The sequence below is a fragment of the Ornithodoros turicata genome, chromosome 2 (assembly GCF_037126465.1).
Source record: "Ornithodoros turicata isolate Travis chromosome 2, ASM3712646v1, whole genome shotgun sequence".
Taxonomy (NCBI): Eukaryota; Metazoa; Arthropoda; class Arachnida; order Ixodida; family Argasidae; genus Ornithodoros; species Ornithodoros turicata.
Window position 1 is genome coordinate 4,981,516 of NC_088202.1, and position 13,317 is coordinate 4,994,832.

The window sequence follows — 13,317 nt, forward strand, 5'->3', positions numbered from 1 at the left end:
TTACGTGATTTCTCTCAATTTTCTTGTTCGTCATGTATACTAGCTCGTCTGCGCCCTTTCCTTTTTGGCAATCTAAATTATGTCATGGAAAATTTAAGGACGATTCTCATTCGCATAGAAGTAGGATTCATTGAAACACACTCTCAAGGGCTACATCCGCTAGAAGACCTTCAGAGCTTTGCAAACCTATTCTCTAAAGTCAGCATGCATCAACGTGAATGCATTGGCACACAATAGATGACCGTACACATATGAAATTCGTTCATTGTGCTTTATCTCCTCATGTCAATTATGGCTTACTAAAGATGAGAGCGAAGACAAAGATGGTACACAGGCAGAACATGGTGTCAGAGCTTCTGATAGACTTCCTGGGAAGAATCGTGAAATCGCTTCGAAGAAAGTTCCAAAAAAGGTTCCAGGAAATTACCTGATGAACCACAAAGCGGGACTCCAGGGCCACATCTGATGGATTCAGCGTAAAATGAGACGTTTGCTGCGCACTTTTGGCTGCGTAATAAACATCCATCGAGAAAGGGTCCAATACGGTTAATGAAATTTCGCTGAATTTTGCAGCTACCCACGAAATAGCTTCCCAGCATGTGTTTCGCATTCTCAGTAAAGCGTTTCGTCAGGTAATACATCATAAGGCTCAGGGACGCGTCGAATAGACTGTGGCATGTTTACGCGTCGAACCACCTGTGGTTGCACTGCAGTTCCCGAATATCTGCGTATAGCAACCAGCATATATTAATGCATCCAAGCTTTAGAGAACCCATTTAGAGAAACTGAGTGCGCATACTGTAACTCGGGTTCTATTTGAGTGTCACGGAAATCTTTCTCCAGTGATGCTACGGCTAAGACGAAGACCAAAGACTGACAGGCTGGGTCAGGTTTCAGTTTCAGTTGTTTGCGCTGTACTTGCGGTGTACTAAGGCCTGTCTGGAAACGGGGTATAGTTGGCATTGATTCATGTTGGAAGCGCAGCGTAAATAGAAACAGGCCGCAGGCGACAGCACGACTGCGTAATCTCAACTGGTAGTTTGTTCGCATGGCACACGTAAATAGTTATGATACAAAAGCTGACGTCGGCATCCAGCACAACCATCATGTGTCTCCCCTTAAGAACAAGATCGCTTCGCTTTGCAGGTCAATAACCGGTGAGAAAAGTTCCCCTGGAAACTAGTGATGCTTGGATTTTGCAAGACATAGGGGAGACCCGGGAGAGTTGTCAGTTTTTGCTTCTGATTTTGCTGTGAGGAAAGGACGTTCGTCAGGCTGATGAAACCAACGCTGGATTTTAGTGCCATCTTTTCGCTACACAACGCACGTATTAAACTAAAGCTGGCTTTCAAAAAAACCAAACAAACCATTTGCGCGGAGCCCGTCAAGTGTTACAATACGCCCCAGTAGCCGGGCAGGTTGTAACACGGGCAGGATGCATCACCTGCATTTTCTCGTAAAATTTATTGTGGAGATATAAATAATGGAATACCCATTGGAAGTGCATGTGGAAAACATACAAAACGGGCAGAAACACCTATAGGGAAGAACCTATTACCTTAAGCCTTACTTTTTATATTTACACGTATGTCATAGCTTTACAGAATCCATGCAAGCTAGCCATTACTGGCTGTAGACCGGCATTGCAAATGTAAAAAGCGGCAATATATTATTAGACGATCTCTAAGATGCACTAAAACAGCCACTGAAACACTTTCTCGCTGATATAGTTTGCGCTATCAGTCGCTCCACCAGTTGAAGCACCTAACAACTTAACAACACACGTTACACGTAACAACTTTTCGGCGACATTCTGTCTAGGGACCTTTTCTGCGGGGACATGTTTGCTGAGGCCATATTCTCCGGGGGCGTTTTTTCCGGGGTCCTTCCCCTCTACACCCCGTCACGACACCAAGTAATGCCGAGAATGCACAGAAGGATGTAAAGGAAACGATGGAAGATGGAACATGTGAAGGAACAGAATCGGAAACTCTATTATTTTCGGAGCCCAACCCTGGTACTACGAATGGTCTTTCGCCGCAGGTTTTAAAGCTGAACAGGAGTTAGTTTCTAGATAATATACTGTGTAGACGGACCAAAACGAAGAAATAAAGATCATTCGAGAAAGTGCCTTTGATATATGTTTTTTTTTCTCCTTTTTTAGCTGCACCAGATTAAAAAAAACTGTGAGGGCAGCATATATACCGTTTTTAATCTGAGCTATAGGAGCAAGCGGACATCATCTTCCCCCCCTTGCAAAATCCCGACGATGCACCAACGCCAATGTCTCATTCCAGGAGTTTTTTTAAAATAAAATGGCCTCCAACGAGGAATGTATTCAATTCTGCTATCTCACTTTTACTTGAATGCCGCTAATTGAAGATAATTATTTTTAGGAAAATAGACATATAGTAGTTATATTCTATCTTCTAGAGCATATCTGCCTGCCGTGTAACTCACCAGCAGAGACGGCATGTATACGGCTCTCGGAAATTCTTTGATATGGTGCAACTACAAGAAAAAGAAAACACACACACACACACACCTCTCGAAGGCTTACAAGTACTGCTTTCGGTTCATGGAGCGTGTATGACACAAGCTGCATACAGAGCCCACAACACGCCAATGCAGGAAGTTACTAAGGCGCAGCTCCTCGGCCTGTGCTATTGAATGGAGTGCGACTGTTAGACGAACACCGACTGTGTTTGTAAAAGGGCAAACTGGCTGAGGGGATTACGCAGCCATGACGTCAAGTGGTATGTCTAGGGTTCTGTTCGGAGTTTACTTTTTGGTCGTATCCGGAGAGTTGTTCTTGGGCGTTTTATATTTCTCCAAAAACTCGGTGTCTTTCGTCATTCACCCTTCCTTATTCTAGGATCTGCTAACCCGCGATGCCAGGCAATCTAGACACGAAAGCCAACTAACGCCGCCATCCACTCACCAGTGTATGGCTTTCCGTGCTCAGCTCTCGATTGCATGAACCTCCAAAAGCGGATTAAGTCCGAATAGCTTTAAATATTTGACCGGCGTATGTTTTTTGCATTTTTCGGGCTAATGCGAAAACCTGCCGGTATGCCGTGTCATGGCTTCTGCGCACTCTATAAACTCTCGTATTGCCTGAGTTGGAATACTGCGCCATCATCTGGAGTCCCATCTGATTTACTTCCAAAAACGTGTTCGGCCGCTGCAAACAAAAGCCTCGAAGGTAGGTCTTTAAAAAGAAGACAGAAGGACATGGAAGCTACCCTGAGAGAACTGACTGCGGTATCCTGCGGAGGTTATGGACCTTTCTTTGATACAAACAATTATTCTACAGTCCCACGTACATATAGTACCTACCCGAGGAAGTGAAGGCGAGATCCGCTGAGACTTGAGCACAGCAATTTGTACAAACTGACCTGCATCCCCTACAAAAAAAAAAAGTGTACACTCTATAGAAATAGTACGCAGCAATGTAGGTAGAGTTGCTGATTTTGTATACAAATTCCATGTAGCCCTTATTTATTTTCAACATAATTCCTTTGAATACCTGGTGACCAGTATGCATTGAAAACGGGTAGTCAAATCTACATATACATATTGTATAGATCAGCGGCATGGCCGAGTGGGCTAAGGCGTCCGCTCGTTGGTGGTAACCAAGGTCGTGCTGAAGACTGGGAGGTGGTGGGTTCGAATCCTACCGCCGGCTGTGCTGTCTGAGGTTTTCCCTGGGTTTTCCGAAGACTTTCCAGACGAATGTCGGCACAGTTCCCCCTGAAGTCGGCCCAGGACGCATACTAATCCCCCTGTACCACACTCCTTCCTCTCTCCGTCTGTCCACATCTGTACGCTGCTCATAGCCACAGTTGCTTCGCGGCGCTAACACCCAATCAAAAACAGTATTGTATAGACCGTGATTAGGAAATGTGCACAGATGTCCTTTTATTCCCTTTTGAGAAATTTGGTTGATTGAGGAGAAATTATTTCCAGGACTGTCCAATACAAAAAAAGAAAATGTATATAGATTGTAGAGAAAGAGTATACAGAAATGTTGGGGGGGGGGGCGAAGTGGGCTGAAATTCTATACAAATTCTGTGAAGCCCCTGTTTACTTTCAACACATAATTGCGTTCAAAATTTTGTGGCCAGTGTTTTACCAGTAACTATACAGTTATATACTATCAGCTTATATGTAAACGCTGAAACTTCACAATTACACAAACAGGACCAATGCTGCACCAGCAGACCCGATAGTGCCTTCAATACACAGTTGTGAATAGAAAATGTTCCCGGGAACAGGCACCGCAAAGGATACTGCCTCGGCGACCGTTTTATTGGCCGCGCATTCAAGGACACGGCCTAGCCGGAGACGGATCGCGTTATCAAGGGGCTGTTCTCCAATATATGAAGGGCCGGCTCCCCTTTGCCTCCCTCCGTGGTGTTTTGAAAGGACACGTGGGCATCATCTATGGAAAATAAAAAAGCCACCTTCGTCCATGTCTTAGCGAGACATCAGTGTTCCACTGTGACAGCTACACCTGTGGAGGCCGCAGTGCAAGCCAGCAAGTGCATATACAAAAGGAAATTAGCCGAAGCTCTGTGGTTGCACCTGGAGAATATGTTTACAAGTTGATCGTGCACTCCCAGCCGATGACGGCCGTTTCGACCCGACTCGACCACGGCCTGGGCCTTCCAGGTTTTACACGGCCCGCCCTGGTGGAGTAGAGACGCGCCCGGCTCGGCAAGGGGACTCAGTGAATGGAGCCCCGCCTAGCATTTACAGCCATGACTTACGCGTTTCTAGCGCTTATCAAACAAATTTGTAAGTAAATTGATAAGAAGAGAAGACAAGGCCCATACAACAACGCTAGAGGAGGAGACCAAATTAAATCCAAAACGCACGACGGCAAGTGCGTTATCGTTACACTACAAGTTTTTCTGGATGTAGAGGATTTTGTCGACAAACTGCTTCTCCCAATCCTCACCCTTTCACCAAGCTTTGCGCATGTCACTGTGAAATATGTGAGGAGTCAGGAGCAATGTGAAGTGGCCTTCAGAAGGTTGTAGAGGATCGAATAATGCAGCGTCCTTTTTTTTTTTTAGTTTATGCACAGGAATGACGCAAGCCCGTGATGATATGAACCAATAGTCCTCCATCGTGCCGAATTAGCTGCGTAACCCGGACTCTTGTAAACATGTTTGTCCGCCCGGGCCCGGAGCTGACCGCTGTGCTGGCGTACTTTGTCGGGCCGCGTCGTGGGCCCGTGCACGGCTCTACGTCATATAATACGTAAACTAATTCGTTGGCAGCGCGTTTGAGAGCGCAGCAACCGCTGCGCGTGGCGCATTCACACCTCATCCCCAGCTTTCGTGGACAGTGACGCCTTGCGCCCTCTCACGTCCAGGGCGCAAGTTGAGTGAAACTTACCGCCAAAAGACAATAGAAAAGTGCTGTCGCAGCTATTCTATCCAGGGTATCGTAATATTCCCGAGGATACACGTTTTGACATCTATACTAAGCTTATACAAACGAAAAATAGCGTTATACTGGGTGTTTCAGTTAAATCCCCGGGCTAAATAATTCGCGAACCGCTGCACCAATCGAATAACTTTCTTTTTTACAAGTATCTGTCCAATACCGCCTACAAGATGCGCACCGCGTGAATGAGCGGGAGGCGCTCATTATTTAAATAAAAATTCAAATGAGTTTCGTGAAATAAAGCTAACTTCTAAAGCAGAGCGCCGTCGGCATTAAAATGGGTACTACCCCTTTTGGGACCTTCAGTGGACGCCTTTTAGAGAGATATCTGCCACCGAAGCGGGTCATTTGTTGCAGTAATTAATTGGTTTCGGTTTAAGTACTTTTGTCGCGGCTGGTCGCGGCGAAGCGCAAAAGGACGTAGTTCATTGGTGTAAGGACGTAATTCATTGGTGGTCATGGGAGTGAAAGAGCGTCCTTTTGCGCTTCACGGCGACCAGCCGCGAGAAAAATATGTAAACCGAAACCAATTAATTACTGCAACAAGTGACCCGCTTCGGTTGCAGATTTTTTTCTAAAAGGAATCTACGGAAGGTCCCAGAAGGGGTAGTACCCATTTTAATGCCGACGGCGCCCTGCTTTAGAGGTTAGCTTTTTTCACGAAACTCATTTGAATTTTTATTTAAATAATGAGCGCCTCCCGATCATTCACGCGGTGCGCATCTTGTAGGCGGTATTGGACAGATACTTGTAAAAAGGAAAGTTATTCGATTGGTGCACCGGTTCGCGAATTATATTGCCCGGGGATTTAACGGAAACACCCGGTATAGATGAAAGACCTTTGGTTCCCTAGACATCCCGCTTTTCGGACTGTTAATACACGGGAGGTATGGGGATTTTCACGAAGGAAACGATTTCGTCGCTTAATATTTCTGATAATCTATGATGCACTGTAATATTCCCGTGGATATGCATTGTAGGGTACCGCTAGATTCAACATTTAGAATAAGTGCCAGAGTCACTCAATCCTCTGCGGTTCCCTTGTGCGACGAACTTGGCTCAGATGATAAAATTTCGAAAACAGTCAAAGTGGCTTCTCCGCTTTGCAGCGGCGTGTAGCAGGGAAGTTCCCGTTACGCATCAGTTGAACTTTTCTCTGCTTATTTAGATTTAGTATCTGCTTTTGACCTCATTTCTTGAGTTATAGTTTTGAGAGCATGGTTGGTACATTATGCACCCGCGGGTGGAACACGAATTTTGAAGCGTTATCTCTTGTCATATTAATTATTAAGATGTCGCTGTTCGGTGAATTCGTTTGTGTTAACGTATTTGAGAACATTTTATAAGTAGACTTTTTGTTTATCGCCAATTCCGTTCGGTTTTATGAACATCTGACAACACAACAGAGCGTGTTCACGTAATTATATTGCACACACTGATAATAACTTCCCAAAGCATTCCCAGAAGTGCGGGACACAGCTCCTTAAAGTTGGCTTGACCGGCGTACTCGCTGCCTCCACTGAAGCAATGCATCCCATCTGGTTTTGTTACAGTATCTGTTGACCCTGACCTTTAGAGAGAAATGCGCACACATGGGTGTTGTTGTAGGAAGCCCTTCGATGGCGTACAAGTGGAATGGAAGCGCGAGAACGTCACAGTTTTATTCCTGGAGGACTTATTTTAGCCGTGTTGCTTCGTAGCAGTATGCATTGGTGCGCTATTTTTCTCGTACTTGGCCAAAACAATGGGTTCTGCAGAAAATGCCCATGTCTGAGATGAAAGGTGAAGTTGTCTCTTACGCTTTGCAACTTTGTGCCCAACTGCGGGCCGCTCCAATGTTGTTCCCACGACCAAAGAAGTGTTGACAAGATCAGTGTGACCTGCGAAGCGTCTGTATCTTCATTCTTGAAGGTGACAGCAACAGGCACAACAATTTCTGTGCAACAGCACAGAAATGTACTACTGTTTCGATTCTTGCTGACTAGACTTCTCAGGGTTCTGCTCTACAAATCTGGAATTAAGCGTTCAAATTTTTCTCAGGAAATGTGGAGATTTATTACCAACGTAGTTTTTTTTTTTTTTACACGACGAAAGCCGTAACGGCCGCTGGGTGCGCGTTCCAAAGCGGTTGCGTCTTGGTCCCTCACGATGACAACATTCTCGGCTTGCGGTTCAGTGATGCAGATGTCAATTCTAGGTTTCATGTTCCCTGGTTCGATCTGAGGGTCGTGTCTTTCTTCTTTTTTATGACGGGAGTTTTAAGATTACGGCAAGGCAAAAGCATCACAATTTTCATCCTGGATGGCCTATTATTAGGCACTATGACATGACATGACTAGTATGTGAAAGGTAGATCACTTTTCATTGCATCAGACTCTACTACATCGTTATAGAAAGTAGTCTCATGAACAAATTATGAGTTGACCTTTCATGTCATCTACACTTCACCCCATCTCGTTATCTTATATTCGGTCTTGCTTGATCTTTGTGCTATGTTTTTGTTTTAGGAATAGCAAGCCGACCTTCGGTCAGGCTGACCTTTTCGAAATAAACGTATATCACCCCGCGCTTTCCAGAATGCAGAACAACAGCCAGACAGAGCATCTTTAACCGCCATCGTTACAACAGCAAGGCGCGTGGGGACGGAATTCTTGTTTCATTTTTGATTTGTTTTTGTTCACCCTTAAGAACGTGCTCTCGTTCGAACTCACACGACTTCGCATGCATTTTAATCAAACTGTCATGTCAAGTCATGCACGTCCCACGGAGACTGCGGATTAAGCATTACAGTGCATCCGACGGGTGAGAAAACTTGTACTTGCATCCGTGTTTTTCTTTACCGCTTTTCGCATATTACAAAGTGTCTTCATATGGGACTGCGATAACTGTCGTTGCTTGCTAGTTGAAGTCTCGTATTTCAGGTTATCAATAGCAAGCGCATAAAAGCAGTTTTAGCAGACCGTTTGTAAGGTTATCATGGTTGTCGGTGCCAATTTGCAGTTATGTAAGACCCAGAATCTTATCCACTGGCAAGCCACGTTCAGGCAAGACACGTTATGAACGGTTTGCTAAAATTTTCTATAATGTTGACCTCATTTCACAATAAAGCGAATTAGACGCCCGCAAAAATTCCAGAAGAATGGCGATTATCTGCGGGAAACATCACGGGCGTTTGCGCGACTCTACTCTTGGTGCGGTGAAAGGAAACTTTGATATGACGTCCGTTGCTCTCTGCCATCTTATCACCACAGTTTGCGATTGCACCTTTCTTCCTTTTTCTCGGTTTCTCGACTTATTTGAGCAGAGTTTACTCAACAGTCATCACCTCCAAGATAAGAAGAAGGCCCGCACCCTACGTCACGCAGGAAGGCAAGCTGTTACTATTGTGGATGCTGCATTGAAGTAAATGAAAGAGCGAACGAGAAGAAAGCTCGAAGCAGATCGCAAAGCAGGAAAGACCTTCATAGATGACGTAAGCGCGCAGGCCCGACGCTATCTAGGAGGTGTTGGTTTACCAATCACTTTTTGTGTCAAGCGTTTTGTGTCTGCTGCCACCTATAGATGTTCTGAAAATAAGCACTATTCCGCTTGTTTGTTTGTTTGTTTTCATTTTTTAGGGGAGGGTGTTGATAACCGACAAACCTTCTTGATGGTGGCGGGAAGAGACTGTAACATGCAAAATTTGGAATTAAGCATTGAAATGTCCTCATGATAAGACCAAGAACAAACTGGACTGAATGATACAGTGATAACGAGTAACAAGGTACAAGTACAAAAGCGAAGTGCAGCTACTGAATTCATCTTCGTATACTACAGAGTATAATTTTGTTTCATCATAATTTGAGTTTTTTTTTCAACGCTGTCACACATACACCGGCAAGTCTCCTTAGAAGTCGCCCCAGGACGCACATTTCTCATCGTAGACAGCATCACCATTTCCCACACAGAAAACAAAACTGGATATTAACAAGCCTTACGAGTGCCGGTCATCCCGTTCCACACGCTACGAGTAGCAGCCCAGAATTCTGAGCAGCAGTACAGCAAAGAAAGGCTTTGCAAAAGTTATCAGAGCTGATTATCACGTTCACATTCTGCATTAGCAATTGCCGCTGATAGCCAGGCTCCGCGCGCGATATCTTGTACAAATTCTCTTTCTCGTCTGCCCAAGCCTTTTTCCATCTTCCATCCTCCTCACCTCATACTTTTCTTTCAAGTTGGCTTTTCTACACGGTCTTCTGCTATCAGGCAGTGACACAAAAACAAAACAACGAACGAATCGAATGGACATTTGTTAGACGACCCCTTAAGGGCCAGACAAACAGGAGGCCGCGTATGTAACCGAATACGCGGCGGGTTGGGGCCTGAAACGTGACTTTAACCGAATTGGACTTCGTGATATCTCCCAATGTATGCACTTCTATTTCTGTCTGTTGTACAATAAAGTAGTGTTCGTCTGTCTTCCTAAGAGAGCAGTCGTGTTTTTCTCCTCTGCGGAGCAGCGCCAGTTAGAAGCGATTTTATACGAGTGACAACATCGCTAAAGAGTCACATTAATATACTACATGGTGCCGAAACCCGGGACTAACTGCGCTGCAATCAGAAAGGCCAACTGCATCTAGACGACATGGACCACATAAAGAGCAAAAGAGCCGAGCGACGAGCACAAGTTACGAAACTGGTCAATGAGCTGGCGGAACTTCGAGCACAAGACAACGTCCACAAGACAATGCTAGAGAGCCTACTCGCCCGACTCATCTCTAACGATACAGAGTTACGACAGATTAACAAAGATGTTGAACCACTACTCAAACCAGATGAGCTCCAGGAAGAGTACCCAACCATCATCGCCTACGAGGACGAAGCTCATGGTGCTATAGCGGAACTTCGAACGAGGATTGCCGACATGCAGGTCACCGAGCAACCGAGAACTCAGAACCCGTCTGTGCTCACATCATCAGGAGCGGAAAGACCACGCGCTGGAGCTAAGCTCCCGAAACTACAGCTGCAGTGCTTTGCTGGCGAGTTAACACGCTGGCAAGCATTTTGGGAGCACTACAAGACGACCATACACGACAACACCACCCTTGCGAAGGCTGAGAAGTTACCTGCGTTCATTACTCCGAGGATCGGCTGCTTCAGCCATCGTGGGACTTCAGGCTACGGAGTCCTGTTATGATGACGCCATAGAGATCCTGAAGGAGCGATTCGGAGATCGGAGCCGCATCGAGAGGGAACATTTGTCCAAGCTTCGCAATCTGCCTGCCATGAGATCAACCGGCGACGTACACGGACTGAGGAAGTTGTACGACCACGTCCAGAACCACGTACGCGGACTGCGCGCCCTCGGCGTTTCAAGTGAAAGTTACGCCTCAATGATGGTTGACATTCTGTTTACGTCGCTGCCGCAGGGTATGGTGGTTGAGTATCATCGGTTGGCCAGGTATACGTCGACCGACGAACAAGAATCGACCAGCGGATCGGAGTCTGAAGCAGACGAGGAACTAACAAAGGTACTGAATTTCCTTCGCATTTAAATTGAGAGTCGGGAACGCTCATGAGTACGAGACCGGAACCAAAATCCAAACAAAGCAGTGGATCCGACAAAAAATCGAGCAGCTTTATTCCAACGGGTGCAGTGCTGCAGAACGGCGTGCAGTTGTAGAGCAAGTGCTTCTTCTGCGACGCTTCCGATCACGCAGCGCCACAGTGCCAAGGCCGCCTCTCTCCCTCCGAAAAGAAGAACAAGTTAGCAAAAAATATGCGCTGCTTTAGATGCACAAAAAGAGGCCATCGCTCGAAGGACTGTCGTGCAAGGATTACTTGCGATCAGTGCGGAAAACGGTATGCTTCGTCCATGTGCTCCCCACCTGAGACAGGCGAGAAAAACGAAAGTAAAGTGGAGAGTACAAATATTGTAGCGATAAATACTGCCCCAGTAGGGCAGGACTCCAACGTCCTACTGCAAACGTTTCGAGCATGGTTAACCTCCGGTTCAAAGACCACGTATCTCCGGGGTCTAATCGACGGAGATAGCCAGCGTACCTTCGTGCGCGACGATGTAGCGAAAAGACTCAAGCTCAAGGTGGTGGGGGAAGCGTCACTGCAACTCATTACCTTTGCCAACGACACCACCACTAGAAGACCAGTGGTAAAGGTGAAGATTGTGCAGCTAGTGCTCCATAGCCAATACAACTCCGAAGCGTACATCATCGAGGCCCTGACGATCCCATCTATCTGTGAAGACCTCACTGCCACACCGAAGGATAATGAATTCATACGTTCGGTCCGCCGTCACAAAGGATTCATTGCAGACGAGGTGACGTGCCCAAATATTCCCGGCGAATCTGGAATCAGCGTTTTGATTGGGTGTGACCACATGTGGCGGCTGCTGAGTGGTGAAGTCTGCCGAAGCAAGGACAACGACAAGTTGGTGGCAATCTCGACAGTTTTTGGATGGACGTTTCAGGGACCAACGACGTTATCTGACCACCTCGGCATCGACAGAACAACTGCTGTGTGTGTGTTGCGTGTGGGTGTAACAGAGAAACCCCCACCGGACTATCTGAAACGATTCTGGGAGTTGGAGAGCGTGGTAATTGTCGACGATGAAAAGAACAATACGCTAATCGATTCATCCGTCATGGAGGAATTCCAGGAAAATATCACGTTCGCCGATGGTCGATACCAAGTTGCTCTGCCATGGAAAGCAGGGATGGCCACCTTGCCCGATAACCTCGAGGTGGCGAAATGCAGGGTCGTCTTCGACGCCTCGTCTCACGGTCACGCAGCCACGTCCTCGAGCGACCATCTTGAAAAGGGTCCAAAACTTAATTCCGATCTGATACCCATTTTGCTGCGCTTCCGCATGTACAAGATTGCGATTACGGCAGACATTCAGAAAGCATTCCTGCAAATCAGCATCAGACCATCAGATAGAGATGCATTGCGCTTTCTCTGGTTCTCCAGCCCGCCTTTTCCTGGTGCCCCATTGCCAGCACTTGAACATTGGAGAATGACCCGCGTGCCTTTCGGGACTTCCGCGAGCCCATCTCTGCTTGCGGCTACTCTGCAACATAATCTGCAAAACACGAAAGGACCCGACGAGGACATTGCCATCACTTTGGCCAACTCCGTTTACGTAGATGATCTGCTCATGGGTGCCGATACGCCGGAGAAAGCAAGGAGAATCACCGCGGGAGCGCAGGCCATAATGCAACGGGCGGGGATGAAGCTGACCAAGTGGTCATCGAGTGCCATGGAGCTGCAAAGTGTTTTCGAAGAGCCGAACACGGACAACTGCAACGTGAACAATTAAGCGGCTGGGAGATACTGAAGACAGAAAAGTCCTTGGCATCGTTTGGGACAGAACTGGTGATAACTTCAGGTTTTCTGCCGAACATCTACTGGACACTATGACCGCCGCAACGCCGACGAAGCGCAGCGTGTTGCAAACATGTGGCAAGATCTTTGACCCGCTCGGTTTCCTCGCTCCTTATAGAATCAGAGCGAATATTTTATTCCAGAGAATATGGGAGCGAGGACTGGACTGGGGGGGACACCGAGCTCCCAGATGACTTGTTACAAGAATGGAAATCATGGTACGAGGAGTTGCCGAAGCTCGGAATCATTTCACTGGAACGATGCCTTACACCTGTGAATGGGACCGGCTACACGGCAGAGCTACATATATTTAGCGACGCCAGCCCCCAAGCCTACGGTGCCTGCGTCTTCGTACGGACGGTAGACGACCTGGGAGCTGTCAAGGTGGGGCTGCTGTTCGCAAAGTCCCGCGTGGCACCCATCAAGAAGCTCACTCTGCCACGTCTCGAACTGAGCGGTGATCGGGATTCGAATTGCCAA

General features: G+C 46.8%; 1 protein-coding gene across 1 annotated transcript; it reads left to right on the forward strand.

Annotated features, from left to right (window-relative positions):
• The first annotated feature begins 10,081 nt into the window (after positions 1–10,081).
• Positions 10,082–10,633, forward strand: LOC135384260 (uncharacterized). The gene has a single exon (XM_064613471.1). It carries the CDS (start codon positions 10,082–10,084, stop codon positions 10,631–10,633), a length of 552 nt encoding a protein of 183 aa, XP_064469541.1.
• The last annotated feature ends 2,684 nt before the right edge of the window (positions 10,634–13,317 follow it).